Source organism: Rhinatrema bivittatum, chromosome 9 (genome assembly GCF_901001135.1).
Source record: "Rhinatrema bivittatum chromosome 9, aRhiBiv1.1, whole genome shotgun sequence".
Taxonomy (NCBI): domain Eukaryota; kingdom Metazoa; phylum Chordata; class Amphibia; order Gymnophiona; family Rhinatrematidae; genus Rhinatrema; species Rhinatrema bivittatum.
Window position 1 is genome coordinate 242,008,813 of NC_042623.1, and position 12,822 is coordinate 242,021,634.

Genomic DNA, 12,822 nt, shown 5'->3' on the forward strand with positions numbered 1-12,822 from the left:
TAGGATCCTATGTCTAGGGACCACCATTCTGCCCAGTCTTCATCTGGGCCAAAGACACAGCTTGTTGCTCATGGGACATGGGCAGTGTCAGTTGGCCCAGTAGAAACTTTGGGGAGCTGAAGCACCACACACAGCCAGGTGTGCAAAATCCCCAGTGTGCTTTACATAGCACCGGATGCTAAAAAGGCAGACAAAAAAGTGGTGGGTGTGTCGAGTGCATCATCTAAGAAGAGCATGGAAGGCCATTAAATACTTCAGCATACAACACATTCCAAGTACAAGGCAGAAAAAACCTGCATCGCGCTAGCAACGCAACATGCCTCTGCACCCAACCTAACATGGTGCATAACACGAGCTTCACGCACCTCAATGCAGGTGATTCAAGTGAAGCACGCACAAGCAGCAAGCAGAGCGTTCGAAGCTCGTGATGCTACGCCTGCTCAGGATGCAATCTGAGGATCATTGGGCAATCTGAGGATCATTGGGATAAAGCTTCAGGGATGCATTCCTCCAGGATTCTGAAGGAGCCAGAACGGGATCCTCAGTTTTCCTTCTCGAGAAGCTACTGGTCTCCGATCCTTCGGATAGAGATGACATGTTCTCACCTCGAGCTGCTTTCATGTCTACTCTGACATCTTGTCCATCTCAAGGCTTAGATGATAATCCTCTCAGTTGCAGGAGCCTCTCGTAAGAAGCATAAGTCAGCTCATAAACACCAGAGGGCATCAGCAGGGGACTAGGTTCCTCCATCCTGCTGACAGTACTGGTCCTGCCTCAAAAAAACCCCCACAGGAAGTCTGCATCAAACAGGACCACTGGTGGAGGCTTTTATCACCCCACAGGGCTCTACTGGGTAAGGAGGAGCGGCCTCACAAGCCATAACTCAGCTAACAGCAATCCTGAAAACATTCTTCTCTTCACTGGAAGGAGACCGTCACCCACGGCCACCACTTACTCTATCAGAAGAGTTTTTGCCAGCTTGGCTTCCCCCATTGTGAATTCGGGGGACAGCAGTCAACCAGTTCAAGTGGAGGAGCCGGGACCACGGTTTTCCCCAGAGCCAGATGGTGGACCACAGTATTCCCCTCAGACTTCCCCAGGCAGTTCAATGGGAATTCCATCTTGATCCCCCAGAGGATCCACTGGAGCCTTGGTCTCACCCAGAAGACCTCATATACTCTAAGTTTGTGGAAAAAGTGGGCTTCGTCCTTAAGGTTGAGACTAAAAAGGTTCTGCATCCTAGATCTGAGATGATGGGAATTCTTAAAAAAAAAAAATCTAGCATTCCATCGGACCCTACTGCTTTATTGCATGCGGTTCTGGATGCAGTGATGGATAAATCCTGGGAGTCACCTTTCTCTGGGCAGTTGGTCTTTTGTAAGATGGCTCTTAAATTTTGCATGCAAAAATCATCCCATTATGGAATACTGCAACTTACACATGCATCCATGGTTGTAGAGTCGGCCATGAAGAGATCCAAGAAATCCTGGCTTCGTTCGAACATGCCTTCAGGAAATGACATCAGAATCCTGGAAAAATTTGTCCGCAAGGTATTTCAAGGCACTATGCTGAATTCGAAAATCCAACAGCATCAATTCTAGATCCCTTAATACTTGAGTATGTTCATTTCAGCAGGAGACCAAGCACCTCCTCAGAATTTAATAAATTTAGAAGAGAGCTTGCATCATTTGCTGCGGACCATTTGAGACTTTCGAGACTTCTGCATGCACATCAGCGACTTCAGTTGTGGCTTGCAGGTTAGCCTGTCTCCAAGCCAGTGCTATTAAAGAGGATGTACATGAAAAATTGGCAGATTTGCCTTGCAAGGGGGCAACTTATTTGGGGATAAGTTTAGAGATAGTCTCACAGTTTAAAGATCAACAATCCTCATCCAAAAGGTACTATGCCCAATACAAAAATACCTTTCTATTGGAAGTGTCCATACAGATTGTACACTTAGACTACTGCTGTACCAGCCCCCTAGGCTGCAGGGACAACAGCCCCAACCCAGGGGCCATCTGAGGAACTAACTGACACAGAAGCAGCAGCAAGGTCCTGCTCAGAAGCTGCAGCAGGTTGGAGTCAGAATATCTCATTTTCGCCAGTCCTAGGAATCAATCATATCAGTGTTGGGTATTGAGTACAGTTTGCAATGGTTACCAACTAAACTTCAAGTGAATCCCTCCAATCCCACACATGGTGGCTCCATTTCAGGATCATGCACAAACCATGCTTCTACAACAGGAGGTGCACTCTTTGCTCCATCAGAAGGCAATTCACGTCATGCCTCAACATCAACGCAACAAGGAGTTTTATTCCCAATACTTTTTCATCCTGGAACATAAGAACATAAGAAATTGCCATGCTGGGTCAGACCAGGGGTCCATCAAGCCCAGCATCCTGTATCCAACAGAGGCCAAACCAGGCCACAAGAACCTGGCAATTATCCAAACACTAAGAATATCCCATGTTACTGATGCAATTAATAGCAGTGGCTATTCCCTAAGTAAACTTGATTAATAACCGTTAATGGACTTCTCCTCCAAGAACTTATCCAAACCTTTTTTGAACCCAGCTACACTAACTGCACTAATAAAGTGTGTTTTGTCCAATTCTGGGCCTTTGTTCTCTCAACAAGTGCATTCGGAGGGAGAAATTCAAGATGACATCTCTCAAGTCCATCCTGCCATTCCTCCAGCCCAACTATTAGATGTGCTCACTGGATTTCAAGGATGCATACTTATACATCCCAGTGCATCAGTCTTCCTGGCATTACCTTTGCTTTCAGGAGAGTGCATTACACTACCAATACAAGGTCCTCCCTTTGGCCTCTCATCTGCCCTGAAGTCTTTACAAATGTCTGGCCTTAGCTGTGGCCCATTTGATGAGCAAAGGAATAAAGTTTTTTTCACTACCTGGATTATTGGCTACTTGTCTCCCCAGTGTACCTCTCTCCAAGCGCACCTAGTCGAAACAATTCTCTGCCTGGAAATCCTGGGCTTCATCACAAACTACGAGAAGTCCATCTTTCAGCCAGTGCAGGTGCTGCAATTCATAGAAACAAGAATAACAGTTTTATGCAAAGTCTTCCTTCCCATCGAAAGAGCCCAGGTATTTTGCTTGCTTACTGTACAGCTACAGCAACAATCACATACCTCGGCACATCAAGTCCTCACCCTTTGGGACACATGGCAGAAAATTACGCCATTCCTCATACTCCTTCATATGCAATGACTGTAGTGGGGATTCAAATCCCAGTGGTCCCAGTGCAGTCAACTGATGTCCAAGAAGATAGCTTTGACTCAGGCCATGAAGATAGATATAGCCTGATGGCTGTTCCCGTTTGTCTTAACAGCAGGAGTGCTATTTTGCATCCCGTTGCATCAACAAGGGGTTGAGGTCTAAAGACACGGCTTATGGTCCTTAGAGAGCCTCTTCCAGATCAATTTGTTGGAGTTGAGGGTGGTGATAAATGCAATTCGCATGTTTGCGCCTCAGCTACAAGGGAATTGAGTAATGATTCACATGAACAATCAGATGACCATGTTTTACATAAACAAGGAAGAAGGGTCTGGTTTCCAGAATGCTGTGCAGATCATGGAATGGGCAGAAGCACACTAGATAACCTTACAGACAACTTTACCTGGGGTAGCAATCATGGAGGCAGACAGGCTCAGCAGAGTCTTTAACCCCCATGAGTAGTCTCTCAATCAAATCGTGGCAAACAGTCTCTTTCATGTATTGGGCATCTCATGCATGAACCTTTTCGGGACGGAAAGCAACAGGAAGCTGCACCATTTTTGCTTAGTCTACCCAAGCCCAAGAAGATTCTTGCAGGATGCATTCCTCATTCCCTGGGTGGGGGTCCTGTTCTACTCATACCCTCAGATACCACTCATAGCTTGAACAGTACAGAAATGCATCATGGACGAAGATCTAATTCTCATTGCTCCAGCTTAGCCAAGACAGCTGTGGTACACCTATCTAATTCAACTCTCCATTCATCCACCAGTTTCCTTGGGGAACAGTGCAGAGCTACTGATGCAGGAAGGGGGCACTCTTCTACACCCTGTGTATTCCTCCTTGCAGCTGGCAGCATGGAGATTGAGAGGGAGGTGTTGGAGATGGTCTAACTACCACAAGGGATCTAAGACTTTGTTTCGGCTAGGAAGCCGTCAACAAGGGAATTACATATTCAAATGGCAACAATATCTTTGCTGATGTGAGGCAAAGTTGCCAATCACAACAGGATTGGCAACTTCTTCCATCAGAGTGCACTTAAGTGCAGTAGCTTCCTATCATTTTCCATGGGATGGACTCACCCCATTTCAATCCATCCCTTGGTATCAAGATTCATGAGGGGACTTCTGAGAGTTTGACTTCCCATCCCTTGGGATTTAAACATAGTTTGGAAAAGCTTATGCTTCTACCTTTTGAGCCCCTGAAAACTGCCTCTCTGAAGTATTTAACTTGAAAAGTAGTGTTTCTAGTTGCATTGACTTCAGTGAGTTGGGTTAATGAGCTTCAAGTACTGGTGCACTATCCCTCTCTTACCTGCAGTTTCACCATGCTAGCTATCTTGTGGACGAACCTGTCCTTTTTACCAGAAATTAGATGTCTTTCACTTGAACCAGACAATCACGTTTCCTACATTCTTTCCAAGGCCGCACAGTAATGACAGGAAACTACACACATTGTGTTGTAAAAGAGCCTTAGCTTACTACAAAAAAATTAACTCTGGCATCACAAGTAGAAAAGAGGACTTTAGCGAACTGGATATCTCAATGCATTCAATTTTGCTACTTGTCGCATTCTATTCAGTTAGGCTTAGTTTAAAGCACATCAGGTTAGAACCACTGCTGCTTCTATTGCACATCTGTACAAGGTACCTTTACTGGACATTTGCATAGCAGCTACATGGTCATCTGTCCATACCTTTACATCTCACTATTGTCTCAGTCAACACTCTGCCTTAGCTGCATGGGATTGGCAGTGTTGCATCATACTGCTGGGACTCAAGGCTGTCCATGGAAATGAGGGGTAATATCTAATGGCTGTGACGCCCTTAGTAGTCAGAGATCGGTGAATGTATTCCAAGCAATCCTAACCTAGGGACTCCCAGAGAGCATGGCTAATTCAGTCTGCTTATCGATTGGGGTTGGGGAAGCAAGTTTGCTTACTGTAAATGTTATTTTCCGTAGGTAGGATGAATTAGCCATGTGGCCCCGCGCTTCTCCCTGGACATCCTGCACTTCACTGGCCATCTTATCAACTGAGAAGAGATAATTGCGCGGAAACAGCCGCGCATGCGCACAGAACAAATCTCTATATTCTGAGAGAGAAGGTCTTCTAGGCAGCAAAGGGCGGATATCACCCAGAGTTCTTGGCTAATTCTTTCTGCTATCTTCGGAAAACGTAGTTTATGGTAAGCAAACTTGCTTTTTTTTTTTTTTTTCCCCTCTGAGTAATTCTTATAGTGGTGAGAGGGAGATGCTATGTGCTTGGCAGCCACTTTTTCCCTGCAGGGAAAAAGAGTAATTTTCTTTTTAATGAGAACATTTTTAAAATAAGTAAATTGCCTCATCCTTGTTATAGTAAAGGGTGGTAATCCTGTATATGCGGCAGATTTGAACTTTGTGTTGCTTTAGCAAACCGTGATGAATGTTATTTATCATGGCTTCTATTACTTACAGAGGGGCCTGTTCACTAGTAATGTATGTTAGTGTATTGTGGTTTGATAGACTCTTAAGTTTGCTATGAAGGAAGCATATCTTGCTGTGAGGGGTAGTTCCATTTTCCAAGGATTAGTTAGGGAGTTGTCTGTGAATGGCAATCTGTTTGCATCATGTGACCATTGTCTCCTGTAAGCTGTTGCTGGATTCTGTATTTTGTTATCCTGTTACTTTCTCTCTTACCTTTAATCTGCCTTTCCTTGTCAGATCTTTTGCAGACGTGTGAGCTGAGCCCAGCGGCCTGAGGATGAGTGAGCTGGAACAGTTGCGGCAGGAGGCCGAGCAACTGCGGAATCAGATCAGAGTAAGTGGGGTCTTGGATTCTCCTGTGCAGACATCCTAATCAGGGTGAATTCAAGGCATTGGGCATATGTGCAAGTGGCATTTAATGGGTTCTGTGGCTGACTGGGCTCTTGCATCTAATTGGGCATTAAATCGGATGGCAATACATTTTTAGTTTGATGCTAGCTTACCTTAGAGGGCCTAATTCGCATTAAAAACTTCCTTTCTGCAGGGATGGAAATCTATTTAGAAAACATAGATGCTAATTAAAAAATTAGGAGTTGGGGGGGGGGGGGGGGGAGAGAATGTTCCCTCTATTTTTTTTTTTGGCTTTTATTTTGCTCTTTCTTTTCTCTTTTGTCTGCTTCTTTTTATTCTCTCTTTTGCTTTAACCCGGCCTCTGGGATTTTTCCAGCCCTGCTCATTGTGGTTCCTTTTTTCCCTTCATCACTATTGTATTTGTTTAGATGGACAATTGGAAGCTCTTTGTAACTGAAGCATACAGCTTTGTGTTTGCTGTTTGAGAGAAGAGGGCTTAAAGTGGTCAGCTGAATCCAACTGGTAGTAAATTTTGTTAGGCGTTTTGTTAGGCATGCTGTAGTTCTTTAAAAGCTCATCAGTTGCCTGCCTTAAAAGCTGTAAGAGGCAGTGCGCTGCCTTCCCAGGTAAGATTAGCAGGTGGTGGGTAGAATGGATTATGGAAGCGGAGGCCTTTTCCCAGCCGAGAACAACACAGCATGTTTCTAATATTCCTAAAATGCTATCTTAGAAAATGTGAATAGTCTGAGCACATTGTGAGGTTTTTCCATCCTGGATCTCTGTGGCTGCTCAGAAGTTAAGGAACGCTAAGAGAGAGAAATGTACAAACAGGGTCCTTCCCTGTACGTACCTGGATCAGTCCAGACCCTGGGTTATGTCACCAAACCAGCAGAGGGAGGCAGAGAAACATTCTACTGACTCTGACGTATACCCTGGGGTGCCACCTGGAGTCCATCAGTATTTCTCTGTCTCCCAGCAGAGGTGGATGTGCCTAACCCTGCAGTCTGTGGTAGCTTTTTTTCTGGTCAGGTAGTTTTAGGAATTAGTTTTAGTAAGTTTTCTCTGTATTTTGTCTGTGAGAGGCTGTTCCTTTAATTTAAATTAATAAAAAAAAAAAGTCTAACTTTTGTTACCAGCCACCTCACTGCCTCCTAGGAGGTCGGGAGGTTCTGGGGGGACTATCCCTCCTGGTTCTGAGGTCGCCGGAGTTGGGAAGGTTTTGTGCCCAGCAACCACTCCTGGCAGGGGTGATACCAGGGAGCCCAGCTCACTCACCCTATTTGGAGCAGCTCCCGGGGTCCGCGGCATTTGGTAAGGTAAAATTTTTTTCCTTTAATTTGATTTCTATTTTTGCCGGCAGCCTTCCTTGTGGTTTTTTTTCGCTATTTCAGTGTTTGGCGGTGCCGTGGTTTTTTATTTTGTGCCGGAGTGTATTTTATTTCTTCTTTTTCTTCGCGCCGTTTTTTCCTCACAATGCCGCGAGGCGCGGCCTGTCGCGCCTGTGGAGACGCATGCACGGCTCTCACGGGAGAGACTCTGTTCAGCTTGCCTCCCCGGGGGAAGGCTAGTCTATTTTGCCTGCGAAAGACGCTAATAGGCAGGCTCGAGCGGACCCGAAGCCTCGGCGCAGCTCTTCCCCTACCCCAGACCCGTTTTGCTGCTCTGCAGGAACGGAAGCTGTTTTAAGTGCTATGCAAGCGGCGACACAGCAGGTTATACAAGGAGCTCCGGACCCACCTCCCTTATCGCCACAGCCGGCTGTCCCTGGAGGGAATAAGTCGCGCGATGCTGAGGTAGGTTTAGGTGAGGAGAGCCTTGATGAAGCTTCAAATTCCTCTTCCTCTTTTTCAGGGGATTTTATCAGTTTCCTGTTTAAGGCTTATAAGTCCAGGAAGGACCATAGAAAGTACAGGGACGGCTCATCTGGGCAGGGATTAAAGGTCCGCTCCTCGAAGCGTGCGAGACCAAGTGGTTTTGGTGCTGAGCCAGCTCCAAAGCATCCCCTTCACTTAGGCCCAGATCATTCCACTTTTTCTACTTCAGAAGATTCCAAACATGACTCTTTGCCTATCCAGGGCAAGTCCCTGCCGGATGTGGATCTCGGAGGAGATCCTGCTTTGGGCAGTAGTTCTGACCCTCACATAGCGGATGGGGATGATCCCAAAGTGGTCCGCCTTTTTAAGAGAGAGGAACTTAGTCCTTTGATTCCGGCAATTTTACTTGAATTGGGTCTTGAGGCTCCGAAGAAGGATTCTCGGATGGGTGATATCGATCCAGTGTTGCTAGGTCTTAGGGGTCAAACGACATCCTTTCCTTTCCATCTTTCTCTCACTGACCTTTTGTACTGGGAGTGGGACACTCCTGAATTAGGTCTTAAGGTAGCACGAGCTACCTTAAGACCTTAAGTTGGTGTAGCTGGGTTCAAAAAAGGTTTGGATAAGTTCTTGGAGAAGTCCATTAATGGCTATTAATCAATTTTACTTAGGGAATAGCCACTGCTATTAATTGCATCAGTAGCATGGGATCATCTTAGTGTTTGGGTAATTGCCAGGTTCTTGTGGCCTGGTTTTGGCCTCTGTTGGAAACAGGATGCTGGTCTTGATGGACCCTTGGTCTGACCCAGCATGGTAATTTCTTATGTTCTTATGGACAAGCTATATCCATTACCGGAGGAGGCTTTGGAAATTCTGAAGTTTCCCAAGGTAGATGCTGCGGTGTCAGCGGTCATTACGAGGACAATTATCCCAGTGATGGGAGCTACGGCTTTAAAAGATCTACAGGATCGTAAACTGGAGATTCAGCTCAAACGAATTTTTGAGGTTTCTGCACTAGGTGTGCGGGCTCTTATGTAAGAAACATAAGAAAATGCCATACTGGGTCAGACCAAGGGTCCATCAAGCCCAGCATCCTGTTTCCAACAGTGGCCAATCCAGGCCAAAAGAACCTGGCAAGTACCCAAAAACTAAGTCTATTCCATGTTACCATTGCTAATGGCAGTGGCTATTCTCTAAGTGAACTTAATAGCAGGAAATGGACTTCTCCAATCCTTTTTTAAACACAGCTATACTAACTGCACTAACCACATCCTCTGGCAACAAATTCCAGAGTTTAATTGTGCGTTGACTAAAAAAGAACTTTCTCCGATTAGTTTTAAATGTGCCCCATGCTAACTTCATGGAGTGCCCCCTAGTCTTTCTACTATCCGAAAGAGTAAATAACCGATTCACATCTACCCGTTCTAGACCTCTCATGATTTTAAACACCTCTATCATATCCCCCCTCAGTCGTCTCTTCTCCAAGCTGAAAAGTCCTAACCTCTTTAGTCTTTCCTCATAGGGGAGTTGTTCCATTCCCCTTATCATTTTGGTAGCCCTTCTCTGTACCTTCTCCATCGCAATTATATCTTTTTTGAGATGCGGCGACCAGAATTGTACACAGTATTCAAGGTGCGGTCTCACCATGGAGCGATACAGAGGCATTATGACATTTTGTTTTATTCACCATTCCCTTTCTAATAATTTTGAAAATTCTGTTTGCTTTTTTGACTGCCGCAGCACACTGAACCGATTTCAATGTGTTATCCACTATGACACCTAGATTGATCTTGGGTTGTAGCACCTAATATGGAACCCATCATTGTGTAATTATAGCATGGATTATTTTTCCCTATATGCATCACCTTGCACTTATTCACATTAAATTTCATCTGCCATTTGGATGCCCAATTTTCCAGTCTCACAAGGTCTTCCTGCAATTTTTCACAATCTGCTTGTGATTTAACTACTCTGAACAATTTTGTGTCATCTGCAAATTTGACTGAGAAAATTGTCCATTTAATCCTACTCTCTGTTTCCTGTCTTTTAGCCAGTTTGCAATCCTTGAAAGGACATCGCTACCTATCCCATGACTTTTTACTTTTCCTAGAAGCCTCTCATGAGGAACTTTGTTAAACGCCTTCTGAAAATCTAAGTATACTATATCTACCGGTTCACCTTTATCTACATGTTTATTAACTCCTTCAAAAAAGTGAAGCAGATATGTGAGGCAAGACTTGCCCTGGGTAAAGCCATGCTGACTTTGTTCCATTAAACCATGTCTTTCTATATGTTCTGTGATTTTGATGTTTAGAACACTTTCCACTATTTTTCCTGGCCCTGAAGTCAGGCTAACCGGTCTGTAGTTTCCCGGATCGCCCCTGGAGCCCTTTTTAAATATTGGGGTTACATTTGCTATCCTCCAGTCTTCAGGTACAATGGATGATTTTAATGATAAGTTACAAATTTTTACTAATAGGTCTGAAATTTCATTTTTTAGTTCCTTCAGAACTCTGGGGTGTATACCATCCGGTCCAGGTGATTTACTACTCTTCAGTTTGTCAATCAGGCCTACCACATCTTCTAGGTTCACCGTGATTTGATTCAGTCCATCTGAATCATTACCCATGAAAACCTTTTCCAGTACGGTACCTCCCCAACATCCTCTTCAGTAAACACCGAAGCAAAGAAATCATTTAATCTTTCCGCGATGGCCTTGTCTTCTCTAAGTGCCCCTTTAACCCCTCGATCATCTAACGGTCCAACTGACTCCCTCACAGGCTTTCTGCTTCGGATATATTTTAAAATTTTTACTGTGAGTTTTTTGCCTCTACAGCCAACTTCTTTTCAAATTCTCTCTTAGCCTGTCTTATCAATGTCTTACATTTAACTTGCCAATGTTTATGCTTTATCCTATTTTCTTCTGTTGGATCCTTCTGCCAATTTTTGAATGAAGATCTTTTGGCTAAAATAGCTTTTCACCTCCCCTTTTAACCATGCCGGTAATCGTTTTGCCTTCTTTCCACCTTTCTTAATGTGTGGAATACATCTGGACTGTGCTTCTAGAATGGTATTTTTTAACAATGACCACGCCTCTTGGACGTTTTTGACTTTTGTAGCTGCTCCTTTCAGTTTTTTTCTAACAATTTTTCTCATTTTATCAAAGTTTCCCTTTTGAAAGTTTAGCACGAGAGCCTTGGATTTGCACACTGTTCCTCTTCCAGTCATTAAATGAAATTTGATCATATTATGATCACTATTGCCAAGCGGCCCCACCACCGTTACCTCTCTCACCAAGTCCTGTGCTCCACTGAGAATTAGATCTAAAATTGCTCCCTCTCTCGTCGGTTCCTGAACCAATTGCTCCATAAAGCTATCATTTATTCCATCCAGGAACGTTATCTCTCTAACGTGACCCGATGATACATTTACCCAGTCAATATTGGGGTAATTGGTAGTGCGGTAATAATGGGAGACTTCAATTTGGTTAGCTTCCCTAATTTCTCTTAGTGTTTCACTGTCCGTCTCACCATCTTGACCAGGTGGACGGTAGTATACCCCTATCACTATAGTTTTCCCGACACACAAGGGATTTCTACCCATAAAGATTCAATTTTGTATTTAGTCTCATGCAGGATGTTTATCCTGTTGGATTCTATGCCATTTCATTTCATTTCATTTATTAATCGCCTAACACTTATCAAGGCCTAGGCGATATACAAGGGTACATACATAATAAAAACAAAATAAAATACAAACAGATTTCAGCTTCACAGAAACCAAGCCGCAAAATACCAAATATTAATGGTACATTTACTATTTTAGACATAAGAGCAAATTCTAAAAATTGAATATTCAATTAATAAATCGTCATATCTTTTAATGAGCAGATTAAGAACATTCATGCAGCCTCATTTGTGTAGTAGCTTGGCTTTACAAGCTGGCCTGCGGTGGGTCCAGTCATTGCAAAACAATGCTTCCCTCTCTAATGAGGAGGTAGCACAAGCTGGTCGATTGGGGGCTACGGTTGCCTACAGCGCAGATGCTTTATATGATCTCCTCAGGACCTCGGCTCGCTCTATGGTGGCTTCAGTGTCGGCTTGCAGACTCCTCTGGTTGAGGAATTGGTCTGCGGACGCATCCTCAAAGGCTCAGTTAGGAGCTTTACCCTTTAAGGGAAAATTGCTCTTTGGAAAAGAATTGGAAGACTTAATTCTGTCCTTAGGTGAGAATAAGATTCATAAATTACCGGAGGATCATCCTAGAGCTCGAAGCTCCTTCTCATCCTGCTCTTGTTTTCGCTCTGGTTGAAGATTCCGTTCTTCTCGTCTATCGGCTCCACCTGCTAAGCAGTCTTCGGGTAGGCAACAGAATTGGCCTCAGTCCTTTCGTGGCCGCCGCTTCGGTAGACCTGGAAATTCCCAAGTTTCAGGTGGAACAAAGTCTACCCAATGAGATAGGGCCAGTCCATTCCCCGGTTCCGTTTATAGGGGGCAGGCTGTCCTGTTTTACGGGGAATGGACCAGATGGACATCAGATCAGTGGGTTCTCGCAGTGATAAATCAAGGTTACGCTTTAGATTTGTTCAGCTTCACCGATTTCTGACTTCACCATGTTCTTGCCTGGAAAAATGTCGCGCAATAAAGGACTCTCTGCAGCGTTTGAGCGACCTTGGAGCTATAGTTCCAGTTCCAAAATCAGAACAACGGAGGGGTCGTTACTCAATTTTCTTCATTCCAAAAAAGGAAAGGGTTTTTTGTCCCATTCTTGACCTCAAGAGTCAACCGTTGCCTACGGATTCCCAAGTTTCGAATGGAAACTCTCCGGTCTGTCAGTTTCGGTACACAAGGGAGAGTTTCTGGCGTCTCTCGACCTTACTGAGGCCTATCTTCACGTCGGCATTCGCTCTGATCATCAGAAGGTTCTCAGGTTTTGCATTCTGGTGTAGCATTATC

The 12,822-nt window shown here is 44.4% G+C and overlaps 1 protein-coding gene across 8 annotated transcripts in view; it reads left to right on the forward strand.

The window, feature by feature from the left end:
* The window catches only part of GNB4 (G protein subunit beta 4), a 98,075-nt gene that overhangs the window by 26,330 nt on the left and 58,923 nt on the right, over nt 1–12,822 (forward strand). For 6 of the 8 annotated variants that reach the window (XM_029615966.1, XM_029615972.1, XM_029615970.1 and 3 more), the window contains exon 2: nt 5,940–6,036. In XM_029615966.1, coding sequence (XP_029471826.1) covers nt 5,980–6,036 — 57 coding nt within the window. In that variant the 5' untranslated portion in view covers nt 5,940–5,979. Of the gene's footprint in view, nt 1–5,201; nt 5,426–5,939; nt 6,037–12,822 lie in introns of all 8 variants that reach the window. The other 2 variants (XM_029615967.1, XM_029615968.1) reach the window with 1 other exon arrangement.